We start from the raw sequence: 16575 nt of genomic DNA on the forward strand, positions 1-16575 counted from the left end.
AGAGCTGACCGAGCTCCCCTCGTCGAGAGTAGAGATTACACGTGGATGATGGCATAAGAAAGGTGACAGAACACAACAGTGCAGTATAGGAATTTTTTTGACCCAGGCATGCCGCCTCGTAGAAAATAGAGAGAAGAGGGAAGAACAAAATTCAAAAGAAAAGAGCATGGCGAGAAAATGAGTATGATGTAACAGTAAACATTCCCATCAACCGGAAAATGATGCGAACGCCTTGACCCCTTAATGGCCGTAATTGCCTCCCCAGCCACCGCGTCCAGTATTTCCGTAATAGTTAGCGAAACCTGCGCCTCCGTAGTTACCGTAACCGGTAGCCTGGTGGTGTGTCTGGCCTGTGGCACCAGCCTGGTGTCCGCCAAGTCCACCCAGTCCACTGCCGTACTGGGGGTTCAGGTGAGGGTATCCACCGAATCCCTGCTGTCCCTGCTGGCCTTGAAGAGGGGGAAGGCCAGTCTGCGCCTGAGGCTGTCCGGGCACACTGTTAGTGGCAGAGCCGGGACGGTTGGCCTGCGCAAGGGAGGGGCTGGGCCCGGCCGCCTTAGGTGTCTCGAAGCTCTTCGTCTCCTCCGAGGTCACCGGAGGCTGCTGGGACATGGGCTGGTTTTGGCCGAAACCAGCCTGGGTGCGGCCAAAAACGTCCGACATGCCTGCGCCAAAGGCGTTGGTGCCAGCGGCGGTCTGCTGGGTCTCAGAAGGCTGCGTGGATCCAGTGCGGCCATAGACGGAGTCACGGCTGGGAGCAGATTGGTTGAAGCTACCCGCGGTAGCAGGCGAGGAGGAGTGGTCGTAGGAGAAACCGTGCGGCTGGCCATACATACCAGCCTTGCCATATGGGCCATACTGATTGCCATATCCATACTGAGTGCTGTGCGGCATGTAGTGTTGGTCATCATAGCGGCGAGCATCGTCGTACATGGGTCGGTTTCTTCCGTACTGGTGCTGAGTCATCTGGCTCATGTACGAAGCATAGTGAGGGTTGGAGTAGTAAGGGTATCCGTAACCGTACGCATGAGCGGCACCTTGACCAGGCATGTGTTGCGCAGTCGGGGTTTGAGTAGCGGCGGGGAGGGTTGGGTTCGGGGTGTTGTGACCGCTGCTAGGAGCATCGACATGGCCATAGCGGCTGGGAGGCTGAGTGGTGGGAGCTTGGGGCTGCACCTCAGCGCCGGAGACACCGAAACCAGCCGCCGCCCTTTGAGCCACAGAGGCATCCTGGGACTGGCCATAGGTGCCATAGTAGTTGTAAGGGAGGCGCTGGTCAACAGCGTAGAAAGGAGAGTATTCGCTGCCGGATGTGACAGTGGGCTGGACGGGGGCCTGGTTTGCGAATGGCTCCTGCACTTGAGGTTGAGGCTGGGTGACCTGCTGAGAAAACGGGTCGTAAGGCTTCTGGGCCTCGGTGTAGCGGGCAAAGTCGGTGAAAGAGGCATCGGCAGCGGAGACTTGTGGGACAGGAGGAAGTCCGGGAGCCGGACGGGAAACAGTAGGGGTCTCGGTGGGCGGCTGGGCCTGAGTGGAAGGAGGTAGAGAGGCACGAGGGGCGACAGGAGAGTGTTGAGGGGGCTGAGCACGGGTTTCAGCGTTTTCTCTGTTCTCGTCAATATCGACATCAGCAGCATCGCCGTTCAGACCCATGCTGCCAAACTGCACAGCCGCACGATCAACAGCGTGGTTTCCAGGCATTACTACAGCTTCTTGCTGTTCCATGACACGACGCTGCGATCCGGGGGCCCGAGCGCCCGACTTGAATACACTCGAAGGGAAGGCAGCTTGAGCAGCTTGACGAGCGGGGGTAGAGACAGCTGCGATGCTGTTGGCATCAAGGGTGCTGCCCACTGTGCTAGCCGCAGTGGCTGTGGGAGCGGGAGGTGAAACATCGGGGATTTGTTCGAGGTTTGTCTTGGTCAGGCCATCCTTGGGAGGTGTGATGTGCGAAGTGGAAGGAGTAACCGGGACTTCAGCAGGCTGCTTAGGAAGGACAGGCTCAGGTCCTTTCTCGACAGGAATAGGTACAGGAACAGGGACCGGGACAGGAGCGGGGGCGGTAGCAGCAGCGGGAGCTGGAGCTGGAGCGGGTACGGGGGCAGGAGCAGGGACAGATTCGGCTGCTTTCTGCTCCGCTGCTGGCTCAGCGGTAGGCAGTTGTTCTTCGGCGGGAGCGGGAGCTGGGACAGGCGCAGGCGCAGGCGTAGGTGTGACTGCGGGCTTCTTTTGCGGAGGCGGCGCAGGCTTTGCGAACAAGCTCGCCCAACCTTTCTTGGTGCCATCCGGCATTGCGTTCGCCTTCGGGGCCTCTTTGACAGCGTCGGTGGTCGTATCGGCGTCGACAGTGGTAGCTCCGACCTCGATTGATTTCTCGGGAACGATCGTTGTCTCCACAACGTCCACCGTGGCAGTGACAACGGGCTTCTCGGCGCGTGCCCCGTTAGCACTAACAGCTCCAGCTCGGCCACCACGGCCACCACGACCACGATCTCCACGAGCGCGTCCACGACCCTCGAATCCGCCACGTCCACGGCCTGAGCGAACGGAACTTGTGGTCGCCTCGGTCGGGGTGCTCTGAGCCTCCTTGGCCTTGGAGCGGTTCCGGTCAGTCGTCTTCTTTTTCACCTCACCCCACTGTGAGACGTTGCCTGTTGAGATAGAACGACCAAAGTCAGAGCCAATTCCAGTGAACTGCAGACGTAGAGACATGAGTTACAACTCGGGGGATCCGTGATCATACCTTCAGTAATGCGCTCAATAGCATCCTCGAGTACGCCGTCGGCATCTTCCAGAGCAAAGACGAGATCCTCGTCGGTCCAGTCAGGGAACAATTCCTTCAGTGTGGGCAGATCGTTCGAGTATTTCTTTTTCATCTGACCAATCTCTCCTTCATCTTCGAATGTGGTCTGGTCTGAGGTGTCTGCCTTGGCCGATCTGCTGCCTCCGCGACCACCTCTGGAGCTATAGCCACCTCGACCACCACGAGCGGATACTCTGCCTCGAGAGGCAGAAGGCCGTGTTTGAACTTCAGACATATCTTCTGGTAGTGTTGATGTATCTCCAAAACGGAGCAATTAAATAATAGACGAGGAGATTGAAGGAATTTCCGACGTCGACGGTGGGGACGATAAAGTGTGGCTGACCTGAACGGGTAAAAAGAGGTCGCTGGTAGTGGAAATGATCACAGCTGCACCCTCACGAGAGGACAGCACCAAAACCACGGGCACAAGGGCCGCCGAATCCGGGGAGACAACGGGGGAAAAAGGGAAAAGAGAAGACGAAGGACGGAGGAGGAGGGTAGCTGAGAAAAGGGAAAAGAATAATAAGAAAAAAGGGAAGTTATTATAGACTTGTGGGGGGAAAGGAAGTAGTAGAGAGAATGGGAAGAAGGGAGGGAAGAGATTAATTATTGGGACTTGGATCAAGATCAAATGGCAGGGAACGAGACTTTCTGCTAGTAAGGTAGAGAAGGTTTGGGCCGGCGTGTGTCTGAAAGAGACAGCTGAGCCTGAGGCAACAGCCGATCTTTTCGCTCCTTTAGCGAGTAGACTACCTACTAGATATGGGGGAGGCTCTATGGGATGATTTCATCATCTACATAGCCTTAAACGTCTTTACAAATGTGTACAGCTAGCTATTCTATCTCGGTTGAATATAATTGTCTAACTGACTGTATCGTCATCGATTGAGCTCCTCTTGACTACTCTACATCTTAAAACCCTCCTTGATCTCCATTTTGTGGACAGTTTCGCCTCTCTAACCCTTTCCTCCTCTTGTGTGGCCTGCTTTGGTTTGGGCATCAGAAGACCATCCTTCATTCGCTGATTCCTCTCACCGCCCCCGCTTTTGAGCTTTCAAGGCGCTCAGGTGATGTTCGCTGCCTGAGGCTCGAAGTTTCCCTGGATGCTCCGGTTTTAACTGCTGAGGGGACAGGTCAAGCAAGAACTGAGATATACCACTCGCAATACATCTCCTCTAACAACCCCACGGCAGCAGAGTCAACATGAAGGGGTCATCATTGTTCAAATTTAGCCCTTTCGCAAAAATCCATCAACCTCTTCCTCGTACGCCAAGAGAATCAGCGCAATTACTGAACGCCCTTACGTCCTCCTTCCGTCGCCAGCTTGATCGAGAGTACCCATCATCATCCTCCTCCGCCAATAACGATGAGAACGGCGACAATCCATTATCCTCCGTTCATGCGACCGACAAACATCTGAGGACTATTTTGGAGAATCCTCTTTTCCGCGTCACTCCCTCAAATGCAGCTAGCCCTGCCCACCAATCCGGCCTTGGATCACTGCAGGAGCAGAAACTGGCGACTGAGCCTATGACTGTCTTTGATGAGTTGGTTGCCTCGGGTTCTGTTAATAAGACGGCTCTGTTCAATTGTTTGAGGGCCCAGCTAGTGCTCGCCAGCGCTCATACTGGCGATGGAGTTGTGGACGCGATGAAGAAATCCAAGGCTGGTTCCAAAATCGTGTCCTGGTGGTACGCATCCGATTCTGAATCCAGGAAAATGCTATTCATGATACGATCGTCAACCGTCACACTACTAAAATTCATGGTCGCTGAGGGGCTACAGAAAACGGCGATGGCCTGGCTGGCAATGCTATTGAACCGTGACCTTGGTGGTGCTGACGGTCGCATATCGGAGGCCATGGCCCAAACCGTGGCTCGTAATTTCCTGCTCGACCTCTTGAAAGCTGAGATTCAGTACGGAGAGGGTTTGGTCTCGGCCATGAGATATTATTTGGAGGCGAGCAGGCTGCCAATCTCTACAGATTACGAACTCGGCCTTGTTCAATACAAAAAAGCGCTACTAATGCCTGCAGCCGGGTTTTTGTGCCGCGCAGCCATGGAGGATGGACAATCGCAGCTCAAACAGATGCCTCTTGAGATGTATGATGAATATGTGAGGATTATCGCTTCATGGTCTCTCAAGTCGTTACTACTAGCTTGCGTGCCTCTTTTCCACCCGACCCGACCCGACGCTACGCGCTTTGTGCAATTTACAGAGAGAATATCACGGGTTCGGCTCACAACATGGCCCAAGACGAAAAAGGAGAACTTTGTGCTCTACGCCATTACCGCCATTCGTATCTTGGTCGATCAGCAAAAATTCGCGGAAGCTTCATACTTGGCACGCTTCATTCAGGAGAATTTACCGGAGAAGATTGGCCAGGAGTCGGCATCCAGCACGTTTGATCAAGTCTCAGCCGAGGAGGAAAATCTATCCAACCTTCTGGGCATGGCATGATTCGCATTGGCTTACATGTTATTCATGTCGAATCAACATACACAAACACATCAGGTGTAATCCATTGGATTCCGGCTAATTGGGACCATTGGAGTGCCGGCATCGTTCATCGACGTCATGGACTTTGACGATGAGGGACACACTTCACGCGAGGAAGCGCCCATCTTGTCCCAACTCCGCAATTGGTGCTCCACTCTGCCGCACTAATGCCACCCTACTCCTCTTCTTGGCATGCTTACCTACAACAAAGAACATCAGAAGCGCCGGACTACGCCAGAGCTGCAGGCCAGACCGTGGTGCTGAGCCCGGAATTTGCATTCTGGTGTTGCGTTACTAAATCTAGCATCCGCTAACATGTTGGGGGCAAATAGAACAAATAACCGAGAAAAGGCTAGCGTTCTCGAAGATCTTAGTCAACGTCGCACGCGCAGCCTCCTCTCCATTCCTTCCACACTTTGTCATCCTTGACCTCTCCTCATCGGTGATACACTGTTCCAGAAACATCTATCCTAGCGATCTCAGCTATAGTGATAATCAAGTCACTTTTTTTCGAGACAATTATATCGTCCCATTCCCCTTACATGATTGAAGCCCATATAAGTACACATTAGCAATCACAAACATGGCTACGGAAAATAACTCTAGCGTTGTAAACGGTCACCCCAAGCAAGGTATGTCCAGGATACAGGACGCTGTCTGGCTGCCCGAGTTAAAGTTCAACCACGTTTAATTGACCCCCCTAAGCGTCCAACAGAGCAATTAGACGCTAATGGATATCGCCAGAGCCTACAATTCAGACCGAAGCAGAAGTCAACGGTAAATCGCTGGAGGATACTGCTAGAGAGGCCAAGGGCGACAGCCGTCCACGAGAGAGTGACCAAGCGCTACCTGCAGAGTCAGTCCCCAATCCAAATCAAAGCAGCTCGGAAGGAACCAAGTCTGCTGAAGACTCCAAAACCGTGGATCCTTCAACTTCTCCAGAACAGGCCCTCGCTGGGGCTGTGACTGAGGCTCAACCGCCATCTGCCGCAGACACAGCGCAAGCTGGAGACAAACAAGAGCACAACCCGTCTTCGGCACCGGTCAATGATGACAAAGCTGTCCCTGAAGAATCTACGGAACCTGCACGTAAGAAGCAGAAAATTAACGAAGGGAATGGTGTGATCGAAAAAGGACAACCGGCTTCCACGGCCGCCGGTGACTCGACCTCGAATGCCACTCGCAACGGAGAGCAAAAGTCAGGGCGCTCTAAGAAAGTGAAAGACGCAGTGAAGCGTATAGTTCATACAGATGGTATCGGGAGTCGGACCCGCAGTCGGACCAAGGCTGCAGCGACCTGAGCTGCACTCCTTTGATTCTCGGGCTCTGTCGACATTTATAGCCTAATATTGAACGTCTGCCACGAGACAGTCTCTTCGATTTCTCTTTAACAGTCTTAGCAATGATAATGCAAACTGGTACTCCTGCGTATCCATAGTAAGAGCACATAATTATCACTTCGATGTCTGCGAGTATATTCTGATTGAGGAAATCAGTAATACTTCAACTCCATGTGTCAATCTTGATAAGTAATGTTTCGACGTATAAAAAAAGTCGTCTAGAGCAGGTACAAGCACAATTATCGTGACGAAGCAATCCCAAGCCCTGTCGTATATCAACCCCTTCTTAAGAAAATCCGATATCGGCCGAGGCGTTGCTAATTAACTAGGTAGCTTCCCTCAACCCCACGCTGAGTCACAGCCACGGAGCGGATCAACCGCTATCACTGGAGGGGATGAGTCTGTGTCATAGCTCCAGTAGTCATCGTCCTAATTTCACTTTCCATATTTTGAATCTCGGTTTTGTTCTTTTCAAGAAAAGTCAATTCTCTTCGAGCACTCATCAATTGAATTTCACAGTCATGTCGAGCAATAAGATCTGGTTGCGCGCTGAAACCAAGCCCGCCGAGGCTCGGTCTGCTTGTGAGTTCTACTTGCTCTTGAGAAAAATGCCTGTTCATCATTGCATTTCCGATCCATGAATCTTCGAATTGCATGTGCTAATTGTATGAAATGTAGTGACCCCGACTACCTGCAAGGCCCTTATGGACGCCGGCTTCGAGGTGACTGTGGAGCGTTCCACACAGCGGATTTTCGACGGTGAGAATAATGTCCTCTGATTCCTTCTCAGGCCCAATCGCTAACAGAACTGGCTCTGTGACAGATAAGGAGTTTGAGCAGGTAATTTGAGACTCGCACTTGATCCCGTCTTCGGACGACATTCTCACGCACTAGTTGTACAGATTGGCGCCCCCCTCGTCGAGGAAGGTTCATGGGTGAAGGACGCACCCAAAGATGCCTATATCCTGGGTCTGAAGGAGCTTCCCGAAGATGATTTCCCGCTTGAGCACGTTCACATCTCCTTTGCGCACTGCTACAAGCAACAGGCTGGTTGGGAGAAGGTTCTCAGCCGGTGGCCCCGCGGAGGCGGCACCCTCTTGGACTTGGAGTTCCTCACAGATGACGCTGGACGCAGAGTAGCTGGTGAGTGACGATTGTTTCTGCTTTGGATGAATGAATTAGTGACTGACTTTTCACTTCAGCTTTTGGATACTCCGCTGGTTATGCAGGTAAATTATTCCTGTTTGCTATGCGTCGCATATAGGGAAATGCTCACGCTATGTACAGGTTCTGCTTTGGCCATTAAGAACTGGGCCTGGCAATTGACGCATCCTGAGGGCGAGCCCCTTCCTGGCGAGACTCCCTACGCAAACCAGGACCTGTTGATCGAGTCTGTGAAGGAGTCGTTGGAGTCTGGCAAGAAGCTGTCCAGCAGGCCGCCCAAGGTGCTTGTCATTGGAGCTGTGAGTGTGTACCCGATGAGCTGAGGTCTTCTCATTGTGCTGACCAAGTCTAGCTTGGACGCTGTGGTAAGGGAGCCGTTCAGCTGGCCAAGGATGTCGGCATTCCTGAGTCCGACATCATCCAGTGGGATATGGAAGAGACCAAGAAGGGTATATTTTCATTCTCACTTGCAGCCCGTGCCTGCGCTAATCTGGTTTTCTAGGTGGTCCCTTCAGAGAGATTGTGGAGGATGCAGACATCTTCATCAACTGCATCTACCTCTCCGCTAAGATCCCTCCTTTTGTCAACACCGAAACTCTCTCTTCTCCCAACCGCCGCTTGTCTGTCATTTGTGACGTGAGCGCCGACACGTATGTTACTCTTTGAACTCTTGATGAGAAAGGACGTCCTCGCTAACATTCTGATCCTGTCTTACTCAGAACCAATCCCAACAATCCTATCCCTGTCTATTCCATCACAACCACTTTCGACAAGCCCACAGTCACTGTTCCCCTTTCCGAACGGGCCCAGGGTCCTCCACTGAGCGTGATCAGCATCGACCACCTTCCCTCCCTCCTTCCTCGCGAAAGCTCCGAGATGTTCAGCGAAGCCTTGCTGCCGAGCCTACTGCAACTCAAGGACAGAAAGAGTGCTCGCGTCTGGAAGCAAGCCGAGGACTTGTTCAACGAGAAGGTTGCTACCTTGCCCGATTCGATGCGCGCTTAAGTTTGCTTTTTCTACACGGCCTTCGCGCCGTAAGTTACTGCAAACGCAGGCCACATGATTAATGTGGACGCTCTCCCGATCTCTTGGAGGAAGCGATGACTTTGTATATGCAGTAGTGTGTCATGAATCTCTGTTTAGAAAGACTACTACAATAGAATGAATCAATGAAAAGTCTTTGTTGAGACAAAACGACTTGTGTTCTAGCGATTTTGAGAATTGAGTCTTCTATATCCAGTCAGTCAGACGATGAAGGGAAGCCAAGTCATTCTAAGTAGATGATATCCCTGCTCTATTGTCAACTAAAATGCCCGGATATGTCGATTATGTCGATGAGAAACTGTTAATCTGCTTGACTTGCGCCTTTTAATCCAAAGTCACGTTTCGATCATGCCATGTCTCTGAGAGGCTTAGATCAAGCACTATCAAAAGGGACACCATCACCACCCCAACTACACTCGAGTTACAACATTTATTCTTTGAACATCTCCAATCCGGCTGATGGAGTCTGACAAGTGGACAATTATTAGGATTGCGTATGTGATCATCAGGCCCTATTGACGATGATCTCCTTACCATTTGCTCAGGGGCACTATGGTCCTGCAGATCAACACCACTCAACTGACCCTGATGATCTCATATTGGTCCACGAACTCCTGGAGCACCGGAAGCCATGGTATCCTTGAACCCTGCTCCTATTTTGTAGTCATCATGCGGACTTAGTCTCCAATGTGGGGGTTTCAGACGCTGTTGACGGTCGCTTGGTGTGGCAGGTTCTCCGGACGGACTCGGCAGTGAAGAGCGAAGAGCGAAGACGACGGAAGATTGATCAGATTCCAGCATTCCCTTATATTGTTGCCTGGATATTCATTTATGCAAGTCACTCTGTCATTCAAATGTTCCGAGGACATGAACGATTATTTAAGCAGTTTATAAGCATGCGTGAGTGCCCCTTCTCGCCTTCAACCCCATTATTCGGATTCCTCTCCACAATCCACATCCTCGGGTGCTACGCTGTGTATGGGGAAAAACTTATCTGACGGACAATTATCCGCCCATAGCCGCCACCCAGAAACCGTCATCTTCACTCTGAATACCATCATTTCCAAAAGGTATTGAATTACAGGAGTTGAAAGAAAACTCATCGACCTTCTTGTCCTGCCGTTAGGTTCGCCATTGGCCTTCGGAGTGGCTCGCCTCCCAGTCAGAGTCGAACCTCACCTCCCCCGCGTGCCGCCAATGGAGCGATAATCTTGGCGTCGTTCGCGTTTTCGAAGGACATTCTCAACCAATAGCACCGATAGAACCATCTCGCTGCACAACGGCAACGTAGCTATGCAGGAAAAGTCGACGACCATCGCCGCATACGCAGCCGGAGCATCCCTCGCCGCCGTGGCCCTCTTCTACGTCTTCGGACCGAATTACACAATCGACGGCGACGACTCGAACGATGGTAACCGCAAGAAAAGCATTGTGGGGCTGTCGAACCCGGCGAACGACTGCTTCATCAACTCGGTTCTACAGGCGCTCGCGGGTCTGGGCGACCTGCGTGTCTACCTGATCAGGGAATTACATCGGCGTGAACTGGACGGACCGGACGTATATAACTCACTGCCGGAGGCAGACGAGACGCCGCGGGGGATGAGGCCCGAGAGGGTTCGGGAACTCCAGCAGGGTACGATCACGCGAGCTCTGAAAGAGATGTTGGACCGATTGAATGAGCGTCCAATCTACAAGAAGACCATCACCAACCGGGCTTTCATCCAGGCTCTCGAGTACGCGTTCCGTACTCGGATTAGCCGCAATCAACAGGATGCGCAGGAATTTCTTCAGATCGTTGCGGAGCGTCTTTGTGACGAGTACCATGCCGGGTTGAAGGCACGACAGCGTGCACAAGGTCTTCTTGCGACGCTGCCAGGCTCAGGAAGCGGGGAATCTGTGCAAAGCAGTGCTGTCGAGAAGGGATCTACTGAAGTCGAAGTGCGGATTGACGATGGAACCGAAACGGGCCTCCCGGCAATCATCGACAACAAATTGAAAGAGATCGACAATGAATACGGTTTTCCTTTCGAAGGACAAATGGAATCGCAGATTGAATGCCAGTTCTGCCATTATCAATACAAGCCGAACAAGACTTCGTTCGTGAACCTGACGCTACAAGTCCCTCAGAAGAGCTCGACCACCCTCAGTTCCTGCTTTGACGGGTTGCTCAAAACAGAATATATTGACGACTTCCGATGTGACAGGTGCCGGTTACAACATGCTCTGGATGCCAAGATGGTAGAAATGAGCAGGTCTCATTCGACAAGGGATCGGGAGCGCCTCGAGCAAGAGATCCAGCTGATTCGACATGCTATCGCTACAGATCCCGAGAATCCTCCCGAAGGAGTCAGCCTTCCTCCATCGGATCTTGCACCTAAGCGAAAGATTGCTCGCCATATGCGCATCACTGTTTTCCCCAAGATTATAGCAATCCACCTTTCGCGCTCGATCTTTGATCGCAGTAGTTCTACAAAAAACGCCGCCAAAGTGTCCTTCCCTGAGAGACTCCCTTTGGGTGGGATATTGAGCCAGAAGTGGTTCAAGCTGCTGGCCATTGTCTGCCACAAAGGCAGTCATAACAGCGGCCACTACGAATCTTTCCGACGTAACAACCTCTACCCGCCTTTCTCTACTCCGGATGTCTTTAGTTCCTACGCGCAAAGTCGGGCGACCAGCGTCAATCCCTCTACTGCACCGAGTCCTCGTCTCGCGGCTCGCGGGGTCCCCGAGACAGAACCCTCCCCAATCAGCCTCTCTTCCTCGACATCATTACCATCACTGTCGGGCACTTCGCTTTCCTCCCCAGATCGTTCTCAGTCAGTGTCGGCGAGGGACTCCTCACAACCTGCGTCTCAGCTGAATGCGCCTCCCTCGCCGTCTGCTCGGCCCACCACATCCAGCTCCCGTGTATCCTTTCAGAGTATCCGCACCAAATCGTCAGGTTCGAAGCAAAATCTCTCGCCACCGGGATCTGAAACTCAGAGTCCAGCTAGTGATAGTGGAGCCTGGAGCAAGTCCGGATCACGGCCATCCTTCATGAGCGAGCGGACCACTCCCAGGACGCCTCCAGAAGCACCAGCCCTGTCAAGTTCTCGGCTCCGTCGTCGCAAAAAGACGAATGATCGATGGTGGCGCATCTCCGACGAGAAGATCAAGGAATGCAAGACTTCAGACGTGCTGGGCATGCAGAAAGAAGTCTATCTCTTGTTTTATGAAATGGAAAAAGGGTCTTTCGGGCCTTAGGCGTCGCAATCAGAAGTTTCAGGGATGAGAAGATGATTGGATGCACATACGCGACTCGTGTCGATTTTGGGTGCAGCGCATATATGGCGGGGACATGTGTGAAATAGAACGATATGGACATTGATCGCATACGTACATAGTTTCTTCGTCGGGACATTCCTCGGTCAGACATCATCTGGACATAGAAGCTTAGGATAGAACAAGTTGATAGTCTTTGAATTGAGCTTCGTTCCTGTCGCTAGACTATAGTAAAGAAACTTGACGCCGCCGGCCTTGGTCGTCGGGAATCTCTACTCCGCTTCATACAAAGTCGCACAAGGCTGATGCCGATGATAACCAATTGTCCGGATAGCAGGAAGTCTGGGCCATGAAAAAGAAAGCAAGGGAATGGACTGGAACGGTAATTGACGGTTAAGGGGAGAGTTTCCCCGCCGCTTTCGCCGAGAATGTATAGAGGCACGAAAGAAACACGGAGAGATGGGTATTTATTTTCGCAGCGAACCGAGAGTTCGACGACCCGGCTGTGATACTGTACAAGTGAAAACCGCGCTCAATTGACAGGATACAAGTTTCGATCCTTCTTCTGACAATATGCTCTCCTTGATCTTTAGTGTTAGTTGATCCTTTTACATGCAAGCACAGCTTCATCCATTTGACATGTGGCGTGAGTAGAGAGAGCTTCAAGTCCATGACGCGGGCGATGATGTCATGTGATGGACGCGGGGATTTTCGGGTCAGGAAGCAAGCCTGAGGCCAAGCGGGCGTCATGGCCCCCTCTAGGACCAATAAACCCCACCAGTCATAGAGAGAGCTGCTGGTGCAGGATAGCTCCAGGATTCTTATTATTCATAGCAAAGGGAGTAAGGGACTCTAGTATGGTTATTATTATATCATTCGTCCCTTTTCCCTTTTTTCCCTCCTTCTCTTCTTCTTACCTCTGTACTTACCACATCATCAGGAGAACCGGTCTTCAGGCAAACTGAAATCATACTGACTACATCAATTCCCCACCACCCGGTGAGTTCTTCAAGGCATCCCACTGCTTGCTGCCCCTCCATTAGTGCCTCACTGCCCCTCCCTTGTGTGCTACTTATTTAACTGCCACCGTATTCGTCGTCCGGTAAAGCTCTTCGGTGATCTTCATTGAATTAGAAGAGTACTAAAAAAGTTTTGTTGTTTCGTGATCTAATTACTTATCTATCCCGTCTCCCGTCCAGATCTTCTCTCCCTTTTCAATCTCATCAACTCGATCCAAACCAGACAGTTTAGTCGCATCCAAACCATAGTCACAATGGGTATCCTCGAGAAGCTTTCCCGCAAGTCCGGCGTCATCGTCGGTGATGACGTCCTCCGTCTCTTCGAGTACGCTCAGGAGAAGAACTTTGCTATTCCCGCCATTGTAAGTTTATTCACTGTTATAGCTTGCGCAACTGGCTCGGGTGCATAAACTGGATATACTAACAGCTGAATACAGAACGTCACCTCTTCCTCCACCGTCGTCTCTTGCCTTGAGGCCGCTCGCGACCAGAACTGCCCCATCGTTCTCCAGATCTCTCAGGGTGGTGCTGCCTACTTTGCCGGAAAGGTATGAGACTGCGTATCCCCTTGTAGCCGTTCCTCAATATCACGATAGAGCTAATCCATTGCAGGGTGTCAGCAACGATGGCCAGAAGGCCTCCATCGCTGGTTCCATCGCCGCTGCCCACTACATCCGCAGCATTGCTCCCGCCTACGGCGTTCCCGTCGTCCTCCACACCGACCACTGCGCCAAGAAGCTGCTTCCTTGGCTCGACGGCATGCTCGACGAGGATGAGCGCTACTTCAAGCAGCACGGCGAGCCCCTCTTCTCCAGCCACATGATCGATCTGTCTGAGGAGCCCGTTGACTACAACATTGAAACCACCGCCAAGTACCTGAAGCGTGCTGCCCCCATGAAGCAGTGGCTCGAGATGGTAAGCTCTCTTTCATCTGGCGTCGTGTGCGTAAGCTAATGCCTCTTCAGGAAATCGGTATCACTGGTGGTGAGGAGGACGGTGTCAACAACGAGGACGTCGACAACAACTCCCTGTACACTCAGCCCGAGGACATCCTGGCCATCCACAACGCTCTCGCCCCCATCAGCCCCTACTTCTCCATTGCCGCTGGTTTCGGTAATGTCCACGGTGTCTACAAGCCCGGCAACGTCCGTCTGCACCCCGAGCTGCTGAAGAAGCACCAGGCCTACGTCAAGGAGAAGATCGGCTCCAAGAAGGACAAGCCCGTCTACTTCGTCTTCCACGGTGGCTCTGGTTCCAGCAAGGAGGAGTACAAGGAGGCCATCAGCTACGGTGTCGTCAAGGTCAACCTCGACACCGATATGCAGTACGCCTACATGTCCGGTGTCCGTGACTACGTTCTCAACAAGAAGGACTACCTCATGAGCCCTGTCGGCAACCCCGACGGCGAGGACAAGCCCAACAAGAAGTACTTTGATCCCCGTGTGTGGGTTCGTGAGGGTGAGAAGACCATGAGCAAGCGTGTGCAGGTTGCTCTGGAGGACTTCAACACTGCTGGCCAGCTGTAAAGGTCTTGACTTGGACGATCTTCTACCTTTGAATTCGGAAAACCGAAATTTCTATTTTATCTTCCAGATACCAGTACATAAAATGAGCAAATGAATGGATCTAAGAAATATCATTGTCCCTTGTATTTCAAGTCGAACGCATAGATGTAGTGCGCGCACGTTATGACGAACAAGGACGACGTTAGTCCCTAATCGAGTGATGTAACATTCGTACGAGCGTCTTAACCTGTAGAATCCACGATAGAAAGGGCCAATGGTGAGAGAAGTAAGCGCTACGCAATGGGATGTTCAAATCATCCACATAGCTGACGTTGCTTCACAAATTAGGTATGACAATAGTCGGTGCCTCTTGGTTTCTTCTGCGTTTCAGGTTCGGAACTTAGACTATATGCTACGTTTTATAGAAGGGAGACTTAAGAACGTCGTCTTGAAGAATACCTCGGCAAGAGTACATGGCTTCCTATTTATCCAATAGTGGTCTTCATCTCTAGTTTGGCTTGTGATTGGATTCCAATGCTATTACTTTCGGAACGGAACAGGATATATATATCTGAAGAAGCAATATAGCTTCTTACAGTGTTTCCCTCCGCTTGGTATTCGCTAAAGCTGACATAGCTGCGTGGGATCGACTAAGCGTGCATTCAGAAAGAACTAGAGGTATCGACAGGGAGTTCAAGCCCTAGGGCTTCCTACTTCTTCATTAGGGCTCCGCTCTAGAGAGGTGCTTCAGTGAATACGAGCATAACGGTCAAAAGGCAGATCGACAGATCGACAGTCGTTCTTGTTTGCATGCCAAGGGAGGAGGTCTAGTCTAGTACGTCAGTGGCGAGTCGCGAGCTTGCAATTCAGCGTCCATGCTGCGGCCCTCTTTACCTGGTAGATAGATCAGAGCTGGATCTATGAGTATACGGAGTACTCCGTACCTGGATGTAATTTCAACCTCACCGGCAGCGAGGCATACCAAACTCGATGCAGGGCTCAACTGAGCAATTATTATCATTGGTCTACGGAGAACTTTTGTACTTTACCACGCTAACCTCGGAGGAGACCGAGAAAGATCGCTCTAAGGCTTTACTAGAGCTGCAAGTCTGACTATTGCATGGTAATGTGACCATGACAGAGACCGTCGCTTAGGTAGTTTTTGCTTCCGCTCTATTCTTGTACCCTACTGAAGACCTGTGTATTCTCAGGAGGGTGCTAAAATACTGCCAACTTACCTTACCTGGACAACTTGAGGATGAGTACCAATCAAACCCGGTATAGGGCTGTATGTGGATAGACGGCTCCACCGGACCTTTCCAGTTGTCTCAGAATTTGGCCTGAAAAGGCCATGGAAGGATAAAAGTCATACCTAGCTAGCTGACTTTGCGTGTGAGAATACTACGACCCAAGAGGTAATGTTCCAGACTCGACACTAGTGGCAAACGGTGATTCGTGGGCGAAAATAGCAGTCGGCTAAAAGTGCAATAGTGTCCAATCATAGTGGTCGATCATTGACTGTGGAGTGGCATCTCTTTTTTGTTCCATCAATTCTTCCCTTTGGGCTTGCCTCTTCCATCCGCCTTCTTATTTCTTTTTGTCCACGGAAGTACACTGGGTTGAAGAATAAACATGAAAATGTCCCGGTGGGTTGGCGCAGCATGGCTGATGTAACAACCAAGGTTGTGCATCTCAATCTGGGTGATAATAGAATGTACCAGCTACCGACTGTTCATCAACCAGGGAAAGCATCTGATTACGTACGGTCATCAGGTACCGATGGATATAGATGAGAAATCACGAGTATAGACCAAAAGGTCAGTTGACGGTCTCAATACTATGTACCTGTAGATCAGCAGGTACCTGAGCAATCAATTATCTCCAAGGTATCTATCTCCATGGTAATCTGTATCTGCTTTGTACAGTTATATCTCATCTTA

At 51.5% G+C, this 16575-nt stretch overlaps 6 protein-coding genes across 6 annotated transcripts; 5 read left to right on the forward strand and 1 right to left on the reverse strand.

Annotated features, from left to right (window-relative positions):
- Positions 1-240: 240 nt before the first annotated feature.
- Positions 241-3038, reverse strand: ALT_1622 (putative RNAPII degradation factor Def1; the record flags this gene model as incomplete). The annotated part of the gene is made up of 2 exons (XM_033562359.1): positions 241-2651; positions 2744-3038. 2 exons carry the CDS (start codon positions 3036-3038, stop codon positions 241-243), a joined length of 2706 nt encoding a protein of 901 aa, XP_033418250.1.
- A 968-nt stretch (positions 3039-4006) lies between these two features.
- Positions 4007-5263, forward strand: ALT_1623 (uncharacterized protein; the record flags this gene model as incomplete). Its single annotated transcript, XM_033562358.2, has 1 exon — positions 4007-5263. The coding sequence occupies one exon, from the start codon at positions 4007-4009 to the stop codon at positions 5261-5263; it is 1257 nt and encodes a 418-aa protein (XP_033418249.2).
- Positions 5264-5885: 622 nt separating this feature from the next.
- On the forward strand, positions 5886-6603 carry ALT_1624 (uncharacterized protein; the record flags this gene model as incomplete). The annotated part of the gene is made up of 2 exons (XM_033562357.1): positions 5886-5934; positions 6047-6603. 2 exons carry the CDS (start codon positions 5886-5888, stop codon positions 6601-6603), a joined length of 606 nt encoding a protein of 201 aa, XP_033418248.1.
- Positions 6604-7163: 560 nt separating this feature from the next.
- Positions 7164-8811, forward strand: lys1 (saccharopine dehydrogenase (NAD+, L-lysine-forming); the record flags this gene model as incomplete). Its single annotated transcript, XM_033562356.2, has 9 exons — positions 7164-7224; positions 7321-7401; positions 7466-7482; positions 7545-7785; positions 7845-7871; positions 7930-8105; positions 8159-8255; positions 8309-8456; positions 8526-8811. The coding sequence occupies 9 exons, from the start codon at positions 7164-7166 to the stop codon at positions 8809-8811; spliced, it is 1134 nt and encodes a 377-aa protein (XP_033418247.2).
- Positions 8812-10143: 1332 nt separating this feature from the next.
- ALT_1626 (putative ubiquitin C-terminal hydrolase) lies at positions 10144-12093 on the forward strand (the record flags this gene model as incomplete). Its single annotated transcript, XM_033562355.2, has 1 exon — positions 10144-12093. One exon carries the CDS (start codon positions 10144-10146, stop codon positions 12091-12093), a length of 1950 nt encoding a protein of 649 aa, XP_033418246.2.
- Positions 12094-13384: 1291 nt separating this feature from the next.
- On the forward strand, positions 13385-14656 carry ALT_1627 (fructose-bisphosphate aldolase FBA1; the record flags this gene model as incomplete). The annotated part of the gene is made up of 4 exons (XM_033562354.2): positions 13385-13492; positions 13568-13678; positions 13743-14045; positions 14096-14656. 4 exons carry the CDS (start codon positions 13385-13387, stop codon positions 14654-14656), a joined length of 1083 nt encoding a protein of 360 aa, XP_033418245.1.
- Between the last annotated feature and the right edge of the window lie 1919 nt (positions 14657-16575).

This window comes from Aspergillus lentulus, assembly GCF_001445615.1.
Source record: "Aspergillus lentulus DNA, contig: Alt04, strain: IFM 54703, whole genome shotgun sequence".
Classification (NCBI taxonomy): domain Eukaryota; kingdom Fungi; phylum Ascomycota; class Eurotiomycetes; order Eurotiales; family Aspergillaceae; genus Aspergillus; species Aspergillus lentulus.